A 19,563-nucleotide genomic window follows, 5' to 3' on the forward strand; every position below is an offset into this window, starting at 1 on the left:
TTATGAGTGAGCATTTTATGAGTGAACATTTTATGAGCAAGCATTTTATGAGTGAGCATTTTATGAGTGAGCATTTTATGAGCAAGCATTTTATGAGTGAACATTTTATGAGTGAGCATTTTATGAGTGAGCATTTTATGAGTGAGCATTTTATGAGCAAGCGTTTTATGAGTGAGCATTTTATGAGTGAGCATTTTATGAGCGATCATTTTATGAGCGAGCATTTTATGAGTGAGCATTTTATGAGTGAGCATTTTATGAGTGAACATTTTATGAGTGAACATTTTATGAGTGAGCATTTTATGAGCATTTTATGAGTGAGCATTTTATGAGTGAACATTTTATGAGTGAACATTTTATGAGTGAGCATTTTATGAGTGAGCATTTTATGAGCAAGCATTTTATGAGTGAGCATTTTATGAGTGAGCATTTTATGAGCATTTTATGAGTGAGCATTTTATGAGTGAGCATTTTATGAGTGAGCATTTTATGAGTGAGCATTTTATGAGTGAGCATTTTATGAGTGAGCATTTTATGAGTGAGCATTTTGTGAGTGAGCATTTTATGAGTGAGCATTTTATGAGTGAGCATTTTATGAGTGAGAATTTTATGAGAGCATTTTATGAGTGAGCATTTTATGAGAGCATTTTATGAGTGAGTATTTTATGAGCGAGCATTTTATGAGTGAGCATTTTATGAGTGATCATTTTATAAGCATTTTATGAGTATTTTATGAGTGAGCATTTTATGAGTGAGAATTTTATGAGTGAGCATTTTATGAGTGAGCATTTTATGAGTATCTTATGAGCATCTTATGAGTATCTTATGAGTGAGCATCTTACGAGTATCTTATGAGTGAGCATCTTATGAGTATCTTATGAGTGAGCATCTTATGAGTGAGCTGAGTGTCTTATGAGTGAGCATCTTATGAGTGAGCATCTTATGAGTATCTTATGAGTGAGCATCTTATGAGTATCTTATGAGTGAGCATCTTATGAGTGTCTTATGAGTGAGTATCTTATGAGTGTCTTATGAGCATCTTATGAGTGTCTTATGAGTGAGCATCTTTTGAGTATCTTATGAGCGAGCATCTTATGAGTATCTTATGAGCGAGCATCTTATGAGTATCTTATGAGCGAGCATCTTATGAGTGTCTTATGAGTGAGCATCTTATGAGTGAGCATCTTATGAGTATCTTATGAGTGAGCATCTTATGAGTGTCTTATGAGTGAGCATCTTATGAGTGTCTTATGAGTGAGCATCTTATGAGTATCTTATGAGTGAGCATCTTATGAGTATCTTATGAGCGAGCATCTTATGAGTATCTTATGAGCGAGCATCTTATGAGTGTCTTATGAGTGAGCATCTTATGAGTGTCTTATGAGTGAGCATCTTATGAGTATCTTATGAGTGAGCATCTTATGAGTATCTTATGAGCGAGCATCTTATGAGTATCTTATGAGCGAGCATCTTATGAGTGTCTTATGAGTGAGCATCTTATGAGTGTCTTATGAGTGAGTATCTTATGAGTATCTTATGAGCGAGCATCTTATGAGTATCTTATGAGCGAGCATCTTATGAGCGAGCATCTTATGAGCGAGCATCTTATGAGTCTTATGAGCGAGCATCTTATGAGATGGTTTGGACAAGTACAGAGGTTAGAACAAAATAGAATAACTTTGAGAGTGTATAAATCTGTAGTGGAAGGAAGGCGGGGTAGGGGTCGACCTAGGAAAGGTTGGAGGGAGGGGGTAAAGGAGGTTTTGTGTGCGAGGGGCTTGGACTTCCAGCAGGCGTGCGTGACCGTGTTTGATAGGAGCAAATGGAGACAAATGGTGTTTAGGACCTGGCATGCTGTTGGAGTGTAACTAAGGTAACATTTATGAAGGGATTCAGGGAAACTGGCAGGCTGGACCCCGAGTCCTGGAGATGGGAAGTACAGTGTCTACACTCTGCTTTGGTGGCCACCCTGCCTTGGTGGTCACCCTGCCTTGGTGGCCACCCTGCCTTGGTGGCCACCCTGCCTTGGTGGCCACCCTGCCTTGGTGGTCACCCTGCCTTGGTGGCCACCCTGCCTTGGTGGCCACCCTGCCTTGGTGGTCACCCTGCCTTGGTGGTCACCCTGCCTTGGTGGCCACCCTGCCTTGGTGGCACCCTGCCTTGGTGGTCACCCTGCCTTGGTGGTCACCCTGCCTTGGTGGCCACCCTGCCTTGGTGGCCACCCTGCCTTGGTGGTCACCCTGCCTTGGTGGTCACCCTGCCTTGGTGGCCACCCTGCCTTGGTGGTCACCCTGCCTTGGTGGTCACCCTGCCTTGGTGGTCACCCTGCCTTGGTGGCCACCCTGCCTTGGTGGCCACCCTGCCTTGGTGGCCACCCTGCCTTGGTGGTCACCCTGCCTTGGTGGCCACCCTGCCTTGGTGGTCACCCTGCCTTGGTGGTCACCCTGCCTTGGTGGTCACCCTGCCTTGGTGGCCACCCTGCCTTGGTGGCCACCCTGCCTTGGTGGCCACCCTGCCTTGGTGGTCACCCTGCCTTGGTGGCCACCCTGCCTTGGTGGCCACCCTGCCTTGGTGGCCACCCTGCCTTGGTGGTCACCCTGCCTTGGTGGCCACCCTGCCTTGGTGGCCACCCTGCCTTGGTGGCCACCCTGCCTTGGTGGTCACCCTGCCTTGGTGGCCACCCTGCCTTGGTGGCCACCCTGCCTTGGTGGTCACCCTGCCTTGGTGGCCACCCTGCCTTGGTGGCCACCCTGCCTTGGTGGTCACCCTGCCTTGGTGGTCACCCTGCCTTGGTGGTCACCCTGCCTTGGTGGTCACCCTGCCTTGGTGGCCACCCTGCCTTGGTGGCCACCCTGCCTTGGTGGCCACCCTGCCTTGGTGGCCACCCTGCCTTGGTGGCCACCCTGCCTTGGTGGCCACCCTGCCTTGGTGGCCACCCTGCCTTGGTGGCCACCCTGCCTTGGGGGCCACCCTGCCTTGGTGGCCACCCTGCCTTGGTGGCCACCCTGCCTTGGGGGCCACCCTGCCTTGGTGGCCACCCTACCTTGGTGGCCACCCTGCCTTGGTGGCCACCCTGCCTTGGTGGCCACCCTGCCTTGGTGGCCACCCTGCCTTGGTGGCCACCCTACCTTGGTGGCCACCCTGCCTTGTTGGCCACCCTGCCTTGGTGGCCACCCTGCCTTGGTGGCCACCCTGCCTTGGTGGCCACCCTGCCTTGGTGGCCACCCTGCCTTGGTGGCCACCCTGCCTTGGTGGGAAATGGCCGATGTGTTAATAATAAACAAAAAAGATAATAGCTTGTTGGTAATTTCTCCCTCATACTTGCCTCTAGTTGTATTACCATATTTAAAGTTGAATTATATTACAAGTAGTGAGAATAAGAATATAGTTTTTAATATATTTATGATTGAAAGAATTGTATTTTTATTGTATATTAATACATTTTTAACACATTTAACATACAGCCTCTCCTCACTTAGCAACATACTCGTATACTGACGACTCGGACTTACGACGGGCTCTCTGACCAGTATGCATACCAAAATAATGTATATTAGAGCTGATTTCCTCTATTCTGTTTATTACAATACACAATACACTACTGTATAAACATTTAAAAATATACCAGAAATGTTATAAATTGTGCAAAGGTGACATTAAAACCATATCAAAGATGGTTGACACAAACTCACTACCATTACAGTTTGCTCCTCACTTAGTGACGAATTTGTTTAACAACGTGGTCTCAGGAACGGAACTCTGTCGTTAAGTGAGGAGAGGCTATATTTAATTGTTGCTAGGATTATATTAGGGAAAGGAGGTGTGTGTTTTACAGTAACTTTGAAGCTATTAGCAGATAGAGATTAATAACCTTGATGTTTGTACCAACAGATCTTGGGAGGAGCTCTGCTGGGCACGTCGTTATGGATGTACCTGGACGGTGCCAGGATGGCACCAGTGACGCAGGACATTGAAGGCTACAACTATGTGCTGTACTTCCTCATGGCGGTGGGAGCTGTCATGTTCATCATGGGCTTCCTGGGCTGTTGCGGTGCCTTCCAGGAGTCCCAGTGCATGCTTGCCACGGTGAGTCCCTTATTCATCAACAATACTTGTGAAATCGTAACACGATTGCAAATAAATCACGGAATGATTGGGGTTAGAACCCGTGCAGGCATTAACCACTTGGCCATCTGCCCAAGTGGATAATGCACTGGTCTGTGAGTTTCAGGACTCACCATGGGTTCAAGCCCCAGCCGGTCCCTGATTGATCAGCAGTATTGTCTAGGAATTCTAGATATTGTATATCCATTTAACAGAATATTTTGTTAGTATTCTAAGTGACGTATTTAACACTATTACAGTACAGTATTATTTATACAGGAAGTTACCTACAGTATTTAAGATACAGAAAGTTCCCAAACTTACGAACACCATAAGTTACACCAAAACTTCAAATTTAACATGTAGGAAGTAATCAGAACGGTACAGTTGTCAACTCGCAATATAAACATGCAACATTCCATCCTCTGTGCTATTGTTTTCTGTACAAGCAACTTGTTTATTACCTGAAAAAACAGGAATACAATGTGTTTGTAGATTGAGGACCTGTGTGGCATTGAGGATTGAAGGAACGTTGTAAATTATAAACGATGGCAGTGAGTCAGAAGATGGAGACTTAGTGAAGAGATAGTACTAGTAGAAGTAATAGTGGAGGTAGTCTAGGAACAAGAGAAGAGAGCAGCACTGCAGGAGACTTACTGGACCATGAGTGTGGGATCAAATCCCAGTGGAACAAAACCCCCACAGGACAGAACCCACCTTGGCAGAAGGCAGGAAAGGTAATAAAATATAGGAAAGGAGCAGAGGTAGAGAGAGGAGATAAATATCAGGTTAAGTCATCAGTGTTGTGAAGTTTGGAGTATTTGACAATGTAATGAGAAAGGAAGGTATTTACAGAAAAGCCAGAACTAAGATTCATACAAGGAAAGTTGTGTATGAGGAAATCTTCAAGATGCAACTGTGAAGGCTAGAAAGGATAGACAGTTTGGGCATATCGTATAATTATTATATAATCAAAAAGAAGCGCTAAAATAGTTTGGGCAGAGGACCAGTTAATAGGATGACTGTGATCTCGGTGTTGAGGGACTGAACAAAACTCCAGACTGAGGGACTGATTACTTCATTCTTTTCATCTTTCATCATTCTTCTCTGTATTGGACTGAAGAAACCATTGGCTGGCAAAACATTCTTTATATTTTATTTCCCACAGTTCTTTGCCTTGGTGTTCGTGCTGTTTATTGGTCAGATCGGCGCGGGTATTTGGCTGAAGAGTAACGAGGAACGATTCAAGAAACTTGCTGAAGAGTCGATGGCCAAGGCTATCCAACATGATTATGGCTACAATGACCTCAAGACACAGGCCTTCGATGTTATCCAGTCTGAGGTGAGCTAGACTATGATCCTCTACAAGTGATAAACACTTACAGCTGAACAATTGTCAACCTGTATTGTTTCTGTCCTTGTCTATTATTCCTGCAATTCGTGTATCTAGCTTTTCCTTAATATAATCACTAATAGCAAGTTTTTATTGAATTATTAAATACCTCCAATATATTAAAAACTATGTACTGTATTCTTATCTTACAGGAAGGCCCTGCTTATACAGCAAGTTAGGTTCTGGTCTACTGTAGGGCCCCACTTATACAGCAGGTTAGGTTCTGGGCTACTGTAGGGCTCCACTTATACAGCAGGTTAGGTTCTGGGCTACTGTAGGGCCCCACTTATATAGCAGGTTAGGTTCTGGGCTACTGTAGTGCCCCACTTATATGGCAGGTTAGGTTCTGGGCTACTGTAGGGCCCCACTTATATGGCAGGTTAGGTTTTGGGCTACTGTAGGGCCCCACTTATACAGCAGGTTAGGTTCTGGGCTACTGTAGGGCTCCACTTATATAGCAGGTTAGGTTCTGGGCTACTGTAGTGCCCCACTTATATGGCAGGTTAGGTTCTGGGCTACTGTAGTGCCCCACTTATATGGCAGGTTAGGTTCTGGGCTACTTTAGGGCCCCACTTATATGGCAGTTTAGGTTTTGGGCTACTGTAGGGCCCCACTTATACAGCAGGTTAGGTTCTGGGCTACTGTAGGGCTCCACTTATACAGCAGGTTAGGTTCTGGGCTACTGTAGGGCCCCACTTATATAGCAGGTTAGGTTCTGGGCTACTGTAGGGCCCCACTTATATGGCAGGTTAGGTTCTGGGCTACTGTAGGACCCCACTTATACGGCAGGTTAGGTTCTGGGGTACTGTAGGACCCCACTTATATGGCAGGTTAGGTTCTGGGCTACTGTAGGGCCCCACTTATACGGCAGGTTAGGTTCTGGGCTACTGTAGGGCCCCACTTATATGGCAGGTTAGCTTCTGGGTTACTGTAGGGCCCTGCTTATACAGCAGGCTAGCTTCTGGGCTACTGTAGGGGCCTGCTTGTACAGCAGGTTAGGTTCTGGGCTACTGTAGGGGCCTGCTTGTACAGCAGGTTAGGTTCTGGGCTACTGTAGGGCCCTGCTTATACAGCAGGTTAGGTTCTGGGCTACTGTAGGGGCCTGCTTATACAGCAGGTTAGCTTCTGGGCTACTGTAGGGGCCTGCTTATACAGCAGGTTAGGTTCTGAGCTACTGTAGGGCCCCACTTATACAGCAGGTTAGGTTCTGAGCTACTGTAGGGCCCCACTTATACAGCAGGTTAGGTTCTGAGCTACTGTAGGGCCCTATTTATACAGCAGGTTAGGTTCTGAGCTACTGTAGGGCCCCACTTATACAGCAGGTTAGGTTCTGAGATACTGTAGGGCCCCACTTATACAGCAGGTTAGGTTCTGAGCTACTGCAGGGCCCCACTTATACAGCAGGTTAGGTTCTGAGCTACTGTAGGGCCCCACTTATATAGCAGGTTAGGTTCTGAGCTACTGTAGGGGCCCCACTTATACAGCAGGTTAGGTTCTGAGCTACTGTAGGACCCCACTTATATAGCAGGTTAGGTTCTGAGCTACTGTAGGGGCCCCACTTATGCAGCAGGTTAGGTTCTGAGCTACTGTAGGGCCCCACTTATACAGCAGGTTAGGTTCTGAGCTACTATAGGGCCCCACTTATACAGATTAGGTTCTGAGCTACTGTAGGGCCCCACTTATACAGCAGGTTAGGTTCTGAGCTACTGTAGGGCCCCACTTATACAGCAGATTAGGTTCTGAGCTACTGTAGGGCCCCACTTATACAGCAGATTAGGTTCTGAGCTACTGTAGGGCCCCACTTATACAGCAGGTTAGGTTCTGAGCTACTGTAGGGCCCCACTTATACAGCAGGTTAGGTTCTGAGCTACTGTAGGGCCCCACTTATACAGCAGGTTAGGTTCTGAGCTACTGTAGGGCCCCACTTATACAGCAGGTTAGGTTCTGAGCTACTGTAGGGCCCCACTTATACAGCAGGTTAGGTTCTGAGCTACTGTAGGGCCCCACTTATACAGCAGGTTAGGTTCTGAGCTACTGTAGGGCCCCACTTATACAGCAGGTTAGGTTCTGAGCTACTGTAGGGCCCCACTTATTCAGCAGGTTAGGTTCTGAGCTACTGTAGGGCCCCACTTATACAGCAGGTTAGGTTCTGAGCTACTGTAGGGCCCCACTTATACAGCAGGTTAGGTTCTGAGCTACTGTAGGGCCCCACTTATACAGCAGGTTAGGTTCTGAGCTACTGTAGGGCCCTACTTATACAGCAGGTTAGGTTCTGAGCTACTGTAGGGCCCCACTTACACAGCAGGTTAGGTTCTGAGCTACTGTAGGGCCCCACTTATACAGCAGGTTAGGTTCTGAGCTACTGTAGGGCCCCACTTATACAGCAGGTTAGGTTCTGAGCTACTGTAGGGCCCCACTTATACAGCAGGTTAGGTTCTGAGCTACTGTAGGGCCCCACTTATACAGCAGGTTAGGTTCTGAGCTACTGTAGGGCCCCACTTATACAGCAGGTTAGGTTCTGAGCTACTGTAGGGCCCCACTTATACAGCAGGTTAGGTTCTGAGCTACTGTAGGGCCCCACTTATACAGCAGGTTAGGTTCTGAGCTACTGTAGGGCCCCACTTATACAGCAGATTAGGTTCTGAGCTACTGTAGGGGCCCCACTTATACAGCAGGTTAGGTTCTGAGCTACTGTAGGGCCCCACTTATACAGCAGGTTAGGTTCTGAGCTACTGTAGGGCCCCACTTATACAGCAGGTTAGGTTCTGAGCTACTGTAGGGCCCCACTTATACAGCAGGTTAGGTTCTGAGCTACTGTAGGGCCCCACTTATACAACAGATTAGGTTCTGGGCTACTGTAGGGCCCCACTTATACAGCAGATTAGGTTCTGAGCTACTGTAGGGGCCCCACTTATACAGCAGGTTAGGTTCTGAGCTACTGTAGGGCCCCACTTATACAGCAGATTAGGTTCTGAGCTACTGTAGGCCCCCACTTATACAGCAGGTTAGGTTCTGAGCTACTGTAGGGCCCCACTTATACAGCAGATTAGGTTCTGAGCTACTGTAGGCCCCCACTTATACAGCAGATTAGGTTCTTTCAAATGAATATAAAAAACTGATAACATGTTTACACTATCATATACTATTAAGTGAGCAACAGAGCTAGGCATAAAATATACACATACAGTACACTCACTAATTACCTTAAAATATTTTCAGCTTTATCTTATAGTGAGTAGTGAATATATTTATTGTAGGAAGTCTGCACAAATGAAGAACGGCTATAATTAAAAACTGCTGCATTAGCAAAACGTCGTAAAGCGAAGTGCTGTACAGCGGGGTCCTCCTGTAAACTGTTTAGATTCAGATTCTCTATTTCAGCTTGATACAGTGTTTGTATAGAGGTGAATGACATTTGGGTGTACATACAGGAAGCTTCTTAATATGCAGCACTTCGGGCAAACTTAAGCCTGGTTTAGAAAGACACGTAAGCAAACACTATAACATATTTATTAGAAAACGTTTCGGTCCTGGGACCTTGATCACTTCTAACATACAGAGGTAGAAAGACATTACCTCTGTATGTTAGAAGTGATCAAGGTCCCAGGACCGAAACGTTTTCTAATAAATATGTTATAGTGTTTGCTTACGTGTCTTTCTAAACCAACTTGTCGGTATTTATTACCAAGGTTTATACCAAACTTAAGCCTAATTTAAGATTAATAAGGGAATGACTAATCAAGTGCCTTTATATACAAGGTCTCTTAGGTGGTTGTAAATATAAATTTAGAAGTTACAATGAATACAAAAGAATTGAGTATCACATTAGTACAGTGGACCCCCGCATAACGATTTTAATCCGTGCAAGAGGGGTAATTGTTATGCGAAATAATCGTTATGCGAATGAATTTTCCCCATAAGAAATAATGGAAATCAAATTAATCCGTGCAAGACACCCAAAAGTATGAAAAAAAAATTTACCACATGAAATATACATTTTCCTACACACAAAGAGAAGGATACATGCACAATAGTAGAGTAGTACATGCACAATATATATTGTGCATGTACTACTCTACTAAATGAAGAATAAATGACACTTACCTTTATTGAAGATGCAGCAATGACTGATGAGACACTGTGTCCTGGGAGTGCCTTTTCCTCCTGAGTACTGTAGGTCCTGTTTGGCATTTTCTTCCAGAACAGGCCTTATCACACTGTGTATGCCACTACGATTCTTAAATCTCTCAAACCTACCTTTGCTGGCTTTAAATTCACCAATATGAGCACTAGTTCCAGGCATTTTTCCCTGTTCACCTGGGTGTTAGTCGACTTGTGTGGGTTGCATCCTGGGAGACAAGATTAAGGACCCCAATGGAAATAAGTTAGACAGTCTTCGATGACACTGACTTTTTTGGGTTATCCTGGGTGGCAAATCCTCTGGGGTTAATTGTTTCTTGGTATTCTCAATAAGCCACACCAACAACGGTGCTACAGCAGCAGCAGCAGCAGCAGCTGACGGTGGAACAGCAGCAACAGACGATGCTACAGCAGCAGCAGACGATGCTACAGCAGCAGCAGACGATGCTACAGCAGCAGCAGCAGCAGCTGACGGTGGTACAGCAGCAACAGATGATGCTACAGCAGCAACAGACGATGCTACAGCAGCAGCAGCAGCTGACGGTGGTACAGCAGCAACAGACGATGTTACAGCAGCAGCAGACGATGCTACAGCAGCAGCAGCAGCTGACAGTGCAGCAGCAGCAGCAGCTGTACCACCAATAGTAGCGATGGTTGATTGGGGTTTATTATACAACCTGGCCAGCTCGGAGACACGCACTCCACTTTCATACTTATCAATGATCTTTTTCTTCATCTCTATTGTAATTCTCACCCTTATTGCTGTAGGGTTGGCACTAGAAGCTTTCTTGGGGCCCATGGTCACTTATTTTCCAGAAAAAGCACCGAAAACACTGTAATAATACGAAATATTCCGATTGTATGCTTGGATGTTACCGCGGAGGCTGGCTGGTAAACAATGCCACCGGCGGAACATGTGAGCGTGGCTCAGGCTGCACATTGGACGCGTCTCGGACGAAAATCGGTAAGCGGGTTTTTAAGCGGTATGTGAGGCAAAATTTTTGCGATTAAAGCAAGCGGTAAGCGGATTAATCGCTATGTGATGCCATCGTTATGCGGGGGTCCACTGTACTTGCTATATAGCTTTTATTGAGTTTAATTATTTTAAGAATTACATGTTTGATGATAGGTAATGAGGACTGTAGTTTGTATTTACCAATACAAAACTACACTTTTCATGTGTAGTCTTCTGTCAGAATTGTTTTAAAACTTTCATTGGTTGTACCATTTACTACTTCCGTTAATCTGTTCTATGCTATTTTTTGTTTGGAAAAAAAATATCTTAGAATATTATTGTGCTACACTTTATTTCAATTTCTGACTGTGGCATTTTGTTGTTTGTGAAGGTTACATGATGAAGGTAGTGTGCTAGGAAATACACCTACTATCCGACTTACGACCACTCGACTTACGACCACTCGACTTACGACCACTCGACTTACGACCACTCGACTTACGACCACTCGACTTACGACCACTCGACTTACGACCACTCGACTTACGACCACTCGACTTACGACCACTCGACTTACGACCACTCGACTTACGACCACTCGACTTACGACCACTCGACTTACGACCACTTGACTTACGACCGTGTTTTTTATGCCAAATTTCTGGGAAATAAACAACTATTTGTGTTGTACACAGTGTTTATCCTAAACCTTACAGTATAAAATACAGTGCTAACAGCATAAAAAGCAAAGTAAAACATGAAATACCAAAATAAAACAATAAAATAAAGTCATTACAAAAATGTTTTGTTGATATTCAGTAGTGAAGTTCGACTTACGACCATTTCGACTTACAACAGGTTTCTCGGAACCGAACTCGGTCGTAAGTCGGATGGTAGGTGTTTACGTGTACAATCATGACCTTATACAGCAATACCTCACTAATTCGGTGTGTTAATCACATTATTATTTATATAATAGGGGAGTGCTAAACCCATAGGATTATACAGTGCATGTGTGGTGGGGGAATGTTAAGTATTCAGGCTTAATTCAGGGAACTGGAGCACAGATCCAATTCCCTAGATCAAGAGCCCCTCACCAGCATCAAGAAACAATATCACCTTAAAGTGAATCACAGCCTTTTTTCCACTTGTCAGTACATATAAAAGCCTAGAAACATGTTTACTCTATCATTTATTAAATGCACAATAGCACTAGGCCTATAAAAATGATGCAAAAGTAAAAAAAATTATTTTTTTTTTTAACCCTTAAACTGTCCAAACGTAGATCTACGTTTTTTCAACATTTGAAATTATGTAAAAAAACTATTTCTTCTTTTTCTTTTTTTACATTTGAAAACGTGTAAAAAAACTTTGATCTACATTTTTTTGTTATATTTAAAAATATGTAAAAAAACGTAGATCTAATTTTGGAGCATTACGCATGTGAACGTAAATCTGTTTGGACAGTTTAAGGGTTAAAATTGCTAAAAATCACATAATTATACTAATTGAAAAGTGCTGTATTAGCGACTGCTGTATTAACAAGGTAGGCCTCTACAGTGGTACCTTGGGATATGAACAGCTCAAAATGTGAACATTTATGTAAGAGTATTTTTGTAAGTGCTTTTGTAATTGTATTTTTAGGGGTCTGAAATGGATTAATCTAATTAACATTATTCCTTATGGGAACAAATTCGTTTGGTATCGGCACTCGAACAACCTTCTGGAATAAAATAATTTTGTATCCCAAGGTACCACTGTACTCTACATCCATTGTGATCCAATTGTACATTGACTTTTTTGTACGTTTTATATACCATCTTTTAAATTAATTTGTACATCTATTGCTTGTGCAATATTTCCTGTCATTCATTTTAATTAATATTTCTTAGCTCCAATGCTGTGGTTCAATGGGACCTACTGACTGGGCCGATGCTCGCTTCAATGGTGCCAATGATGGTAATGCAGTAGACATTGGTATTGCTGGTAAACTGGATTCCTACAGCACGCCTGCTTCCTGCTGTAACACGGCTTATGGTTCTGGCTGTGACGCAGCCAGAAAACTGCTCATTTCAGCCACGGTCCCTAAGGCCATCTACACCGACGTAAGTTATTATTATTAATATTATATTCACTTTGTTTTTAACCCTTTGACTGTCGCAACCCCAGATTCTAAAGTGTCTCCTGGTGTCGCAAAATTTCTTGGAAAAAAAAAAAAAGTTTTCTTATGAAATGATAATCTCTTCCCGATGGTAATGTCACCAAAAGTATGAAATTTGATCAAAAACTTAGGGAATTATGCTCCCACAAAGTTAGCAATCTCGGCGATATATACGCATCGGCGATTTCACAGACTCTGAGCCCAATTTTCGGCCAATTCTTTTGTTCCAGCTGACCAAACTCATAGCTATTTCTTCACAACTCCATTTTTTCTATCAACTGAGTACAAGAAACTGTCCATTTACCAATTTCAACAACCCAATAAAGTGGTCAGAAATTGGCAATTTGGCCAATTTCACACAAATTAAAAAGATGCCAATTTCAAAATAGGGTCCAAATAAACAATGCAGACATTCTTGGCACTAAAATAACATATCTTCTGTTCATTAGTCATGTCTCTAGGCCCCTCTTATGTTACTCTTGCTTTCTATTTTGATTTTTTATTCACACAAAAAATAGAAGATTTACTGTTATGCAGACTACTGCATTATTGTAAAAATGATATAAATAATATCAGTGCACTAGTGAAAGAATATTAGACTCATCAGTTGACGTGTATTGAACATGTGGTGTGATTTGCTTACTCCTGAACATTGGTAAAAATCAAACATTTCTGCTACTTTGAGCTCAATTTCAAGGTCGTTTTCATCGTGAAACTAATCAAAATCATCTCTGTTTCTGTAATATGTTTTCCATTCTATCAAATGAGACCACAAAAATGAGAATACAACCATAAATACTACACGAAAATACACCTCAAAGTCGGCATTTTAATCCAAAAACACAGTCAGATTTTTTTTCATTATGTACTGCGTGCTGCAGGATTTTTTTATACAGTGCACACTGACCACACAGACCCATTCTCTCACATGTGGGCCTACCAGCTTTCTCCTGCTTGATTTGAAGCCGCTAAAATTATTGAGTATATATAAGTCCGAAACACTGACTCGTAAGATGTAGGTATACCGCCGAAACAGTCAAAGGGTTAATATTACTCTTTGGGTTTTATTTGTTAGGAAATTAAATATCCATCTGCCTACTGTCTTGACTGGTGAGTACCAGATACTTAGTGTTAAGTACTTGAGGGTCTGGTCCCAGAGCTACACACTGACATAACATACTGGAGTGAAAGATGTGGGAGGAAGTGTAAAATAAAGCCAGTGAAAAGCAAGGGCACCATGGACACAATAAGAGAACATTATATCAACATCCCTGGTACAAGACTAACAGCTTACAAGTCTTCAAGAGGAAACTGGACAAGTATCTTTACCAAGTGCCAGATCAATCAGGCTGTGATGCATATTTGAATCAAAGAGAGCCAGCAACAACAGTCTGGTTGATCAGGCAAGCTGCAGACAAGCCTGGCTTTAGACTGGGCTCCAGGAATAGAGAAACTCTTGGAACTTATCAAAGGTATAAAGATAGAGGTAAAATAAGATTTCTTATTTCTCTAATATTTTCTATGTAATTTTGTGGGTCTGGTATAAAACCAGGCCAGGAGGGCAATGATCCTTGTAAGTAAGTAAGTAAGTAAGATTTCGTTCGGATTTTTAACCCCGGGGGGTTAGCCACCCAGGATAACCCAAGAAAGTCAGTGCGTCATCGAGGACTGTCTAACTTATTTCCATTGGGGTCCTTAATCTTGTCCCCCAGGATGCGACCCACACCAGTCGACTAACACCCAGGTACCTATTTACTGCTAGGTGAACAGGACAACAGGTGTAAGGAAACGTGTCGAAATGTTTCTACCCGCCGGGAATCGAACCCGGGCCCTCCGTGTGTGAAGCAGGAGCTTTAGCCACCAGGCCACCGGGCCACCGGACCACCGGGCCACCGGGCCACCAGACCACCTATGGAATGATTAACAGATATAGATACAGTGGAACCTTGGTACAGTACTTGAACAGCTCTGTACTTGAACAATTTGGTATTCGATCACTCAGTAGTTGAGTGTTTGCTCAGCTCTCGACCAAACAAACACAACCTTCCAGAACTGCACTGTAAACTACTTTGTATTTCTTTGCATTTTTTGGTGTTTTTTTATATTATTTGTATAAATAAGTCACCATGAGGCCTAAGAGGGTTAGTAATAGCAGCCAACCAAAAAGAAAACTGGTTGGGAAAAATTTGTTCTGTACTCGAACAGATCGGCACTCGAACAGCCTTCTGGAACCAATTAAATTCGACTGCCGAGGTTCCACTGTAATATCCAAGTACACATGTATGTCTCAAATGGATTTGCTTTAAATTTGATGACATTGTATTGCTACGATAGTGTACCATAAAGCTACATCTTAATTCAGTACCAAAATAGTTTCAATACTAGAGCACTGCTTAGAACAAATTAACACTATGGAAACATTCCAAAAGAGACAACGTTCCTGACAAGAGAAGTTTCAGGGAAACCACAGAATCATCTTATACTGTAGAAATATCTTGCACTTTCGTTGAGGCAAGAACTTTGGGTAGCTTGAAATTTATAGATTAGACTGATACACGAGTGGGTGTAGGTGGATGCGAGTTTGCTGCCTAGCATGGGTCAGTAGGCTTAGTGTTAATTCATTCTTATGTTTTTGCAGTAGGACGACAGTAAACAGGTGATATCACATAATGCACAACAACTACTGTGAAAAAATTGTGATATTCCCAGAGTTTTCAGAATTTCTCGCATTATCAAGGACCTGTGTGACCCACTCTTTCTTTGATGGAGATTTGAGTTTGACTGCCTAGCATGGGCCAGTAGGCCTAATGTAGTATTAATTCATTATATTCCTGTGTAACCCACTCTTCCTTCTTCAACAGGGATGTGCCAAGAAAATGCTAAAACTGATAGAGACCTACAGCTATGAATTGCTTGCTGTTGTTGGAGCCATCCTGCTCATCGAGGTCCTGGCCATGATCTTCTCAATGGTCCTCTGCTGTACTGTCCGTCGCATTGACCACGTCAAAGCCTAGGAGGAAAACAGTTCCCCAATATATGACCTGGGGATGGAGAGTGAAGAGGACGATCCTACCGTCTAAGAAAATAACCTTTCTTTTCCACCTTTTGCTTGAGAAAGTATTTGATGCATAGTTATGACTTTTCTTTCCAAATCTAGTGCTTGAAAAAGTTTAGCTCAATAGGGGAAGAAGCACTGTTAGAATATATAAATGCATTTTACTGGAAGGTCGTGTGGTCTGAATTACATGTCACACTGGTAAATATAAAACAAATGAATTACACAGCTATATCTCAAAGCAAATTTAAATACATATTTACGTGACCACACGCCTGAAAGAAATTAGATTTTTTTCATTTAAAATTTGTACATTAATGCCAGATACTAAAAAAAACATTAAGTCGTTTGCACTTTACAGTACATATTCCCTTGTTAAGTTTAGCCAGTATAATTATGGAATATACTGTACTGAAGACAGTATATTGAGAACATAGGAAATACAATAGTTGTAGCTAAAGACTAAAACCTATTTTTATATTTAACTGGATTAAATAATTCATTTACAAGGAGGAATTTCTTATGTAAGAGACAATGGAGAGTTTTTATGATATAAATATTTGATATCAATTTATATGTAACACGGAGGCTCAGTTTCATTATTTTCATGATCTTTATACGAATAATGTACAATATTGTGTTTATTGAGACGTAAATGAAACACAGGAAGTAGTGTCTCCTGATAGTGTAAACTTCTAGTTAACTGCACATTTTATAATGGGGAGTAGCAGGGTTTGATGTATAGGAAAGGTTCTATCCTTGTAGTGTACGCTCTCTCTAGCGTGGTTAGTGTACACGAGGGCCCTATGCATACAGCTCCTCGTCTCAGCATTCCATGTTTTTGTTGGCTTTCACTTTAGCCATTGTTCATTATGTTTGGTGTTTTCACTGCTGCTCAGCTGTTATCACCATTTTAATACAACAGTTGTGTAAGGGAAGAATGACCAGTGCCATATTTACAGCTGTATGAACGGGGCTCTCCTAGGATGATATACAGCTCTAAATATGGCGCCAGTCACCTTTCCCTTATACAACTGTTGTATGAAAATGGCGATAATAGTGGAGCAGTGGTAAAGGCACCAAACATAGTAAACAGTGGCTCAATTGAAAGCTATCAGAAATGTGGAACACTGAAAAGAGGTGCTGTATACACATGGCCAACATGTACATGTGGCTTGTACAGCTGAAGTATTACACCTAGGTGCAGTTCTCTTGGAGATAACCAGTGCAGTTACACGTGATTTTACTCAGTTTAGAAGATGGTTAAGTTCAAACTAGCATTTTGTTTTGTACTCAAATATTGACGAAATGTGTGTAGGGAATCACGGATCACTCTGGCAAATAGAATAAACATTTCATGGAATATATTGGTTGGTCGGCACACTTCCCGCCAGTGTTGCTATCTCAGACTGGTCACACAAGAACCAAAGCTTTTATATATTTCTCTCTCTCCCTTCTCTTTTGTTAGTCTTCATCGTAAATATACCTCTGAGGACTTTTTTTTAAGTTAAGGTACCCAAGTGTGACTGATAAAAGGAGTGGCAGTGTGTCAGTTAACCAGATTTGATGTTGATGCAACTATTAAAATTCATTGTAAATAACAAAGGTTAAGGATGCGCATTGGTGCATATTGGCGACAAAAGTGATTCGGCTTTTACCAGCAAATGCATTTTGCAAGGACACATTGGCAGTGAAAAAATATAAATTGCATATTTCACTTAATACATCATGCAAGCATGCAGTATGTATACAGTCAGTGCATTTACGTATGATCAACTTGTATACCTGATGTTATACCATACTTTATGCTATACACGTATCCTAGTGACGTTTATAAAAATTACTGGACACACATAATGTGGATATAACATGCTTTAAATGGTATGCATGTGTGAGTTTGTATGTGCACAACGTATTAGCATTTTGAATAGGCCTATCAAAATTAATTTTGAGGAAAACATAATGCATTTATATATATATATATATATATATATATATATATATATATATATATATATATATATATATATATATATATATATACATATATATACATATATATACATATGTATATATACATATATATATATATAGTGTGTGTGTGCATGTTTATAATGTTATATGGATATATGGAAAAATAGGTGTTGAAAAAAAAGAAAAAATTGTGTATTTATGCCCATCATGCCTTACCTACAATTTTAAATTGGTTATAGATATACATGTATAATTAAGACTTCATGTTCAAGAAAATTGTATTTGTAGACTACACAAATGTATGTAGGTGATGCGAGGTTCATGTTTCCGACAGTACTACACGAGGTTCATGTTTCCGACAGTACTACACGAGGTTCATGTTTCCGACAGTACTACACGAGGGTCATGTTTCCGACAGTACTACACGAGGTTCATGTTTCTGACAGTACTACACGAGGTTCATGTTTCCGACAGTACTACACGAGGTTCATGTTTCCGACAGTACTACACGAGGTTCATGTTTCCGACAGTACTACACGAGGTTCATGTTTCCGACAGTACTACACGAGGTTCATGTTTCTGACAGTACTACACGAGGGTCATGTTTCCGACAGTACTACACGAGGTTCATGTTTCCGACAGTACTACACGAGGTTCATGTTTCCGACAGTACTATACGAGGTTCATGTTTCCGACAGTACTATACGAGGTTCATGTTTCCGACAGTACTATACGAGGGTCATGTTTCCAACAGTACTACACGAGGGTCATGTTTCCCACAGTACTACACGAGGTTCATGTTTCCGACAGTACTACACGAGGTTCATGTTTCCGACAGTACTACACGAGGGTCATGTTTCCGACAGTACTACACGAGGGTCATGTTTCTGACAGTGCTACACGAGGGTCACGTTTCCGACAGTACTACATGAGGGTCATGTTTCCGACAGTACTATACGAGGTTCATGTTTCCGACAGTACTATACGAGGTTCATGTTTCCGACAGTACTACACGAGGGTCATGTTTCCGACAGTACTACACGAGGTTCATGTTTCTGACAGTACTACACGAGGGTCATGTTTCCAACAGTACTACACGAGGGTCATGTTTCTGACAGTGCTACACGAGGGTCATGTTTCCGACAGTACTACATGAGGGTCATGTTTCTGACAGTGCTACACGAGGGTCACGTTTCCGACAGTACTACATGAGGGTCATGTTTCTGACAGTGCTACACGAGGGTCATGTTTCTGACAGTGCTACACGAGGGTCACGTTTCCGACAGTACTACATGAGGGTCATGTTTCTGACAGTGCTACACGAGGGTCACGTTTCCGACAGTACTACATGAGGGTCATGTTTCTGACAGTGCTACACGAGGGTCATGTTTCTGACAGTGCTACACGAGGGTCATGTTTCTGACAGTACTACACGAGGGTCATGTTTCCGACAGTACTACACGAGGGTCATGTTTCCGACAGTACTACACGAGGTTCATGTTTCTGACAGTGCTACACGAGGGTCATGTTTCTGACAGTGCTACACGAGGGTCATGTTTCTGACAGTACTACACGAGGGTCATGTTTCTGACAGTGCTACACGAGGGTCATGTTTCTGACAGTACTACACGAGGGTCATGTTTCTGACAGTACTACACGAGGGTCATGTTTCTGACAGTACTACACGAGGGTCATGTTTCTGACAGTGCTACACGAGGGTCATGTTTCTGACAGTGCTACACGAGGGTCATGTTTCTGACAGTGCTACACGAGGGTCATGT

At 42.5% G+C, this 19,563-nt stretch overlaps 1 protein-coding gene across 1 annotated transcript; it reads left to right on the forward strand.

The window, feature by feature from the left end:
• Nucleotides 1-3,890: 3,890 nt before the first annotated feature.
• LOC128697212 (tetraspanin-1) lies at nucleotides 3,891-16,919 on the forward strand. The gene is made up of 4 exons (XM_053788770.2): nucleotides 3,891-4,086; nucleotides 5,273-5,446; nucleotides 12,485-12,697; nucleotides 15,615-16,919. Exons 1-4 carry the CDS (start codon nucleotides 3,928-3,930, stop codon nucleotides 15,765-15,767), a joined length of 699 nt encoding a protein of 232 aa, XP_053644745.2. The 5' UTR covers nucleotides 3,891-3,927; the 3' UTR covers nucleotides 15,768-16,919.
• Nucleotides 16,920-19,563: the final 2,644 nt, after the last annotated feature.

This window comes from Cherax quadricarinatus, chromosome 89, assembly GCF_038502225.1.
Source record: "Cherax quadricarinatus isolate ZL_2023a chromosome 89, ASM3850222v1, whole genome shotgun sequence".
Lineage (NCBI taxonomy): Eukaryota > Metazoa > Arthropoda > Malacostraca > Decapoda > Parastacidae > Cherax > Cherax quadricarinatus.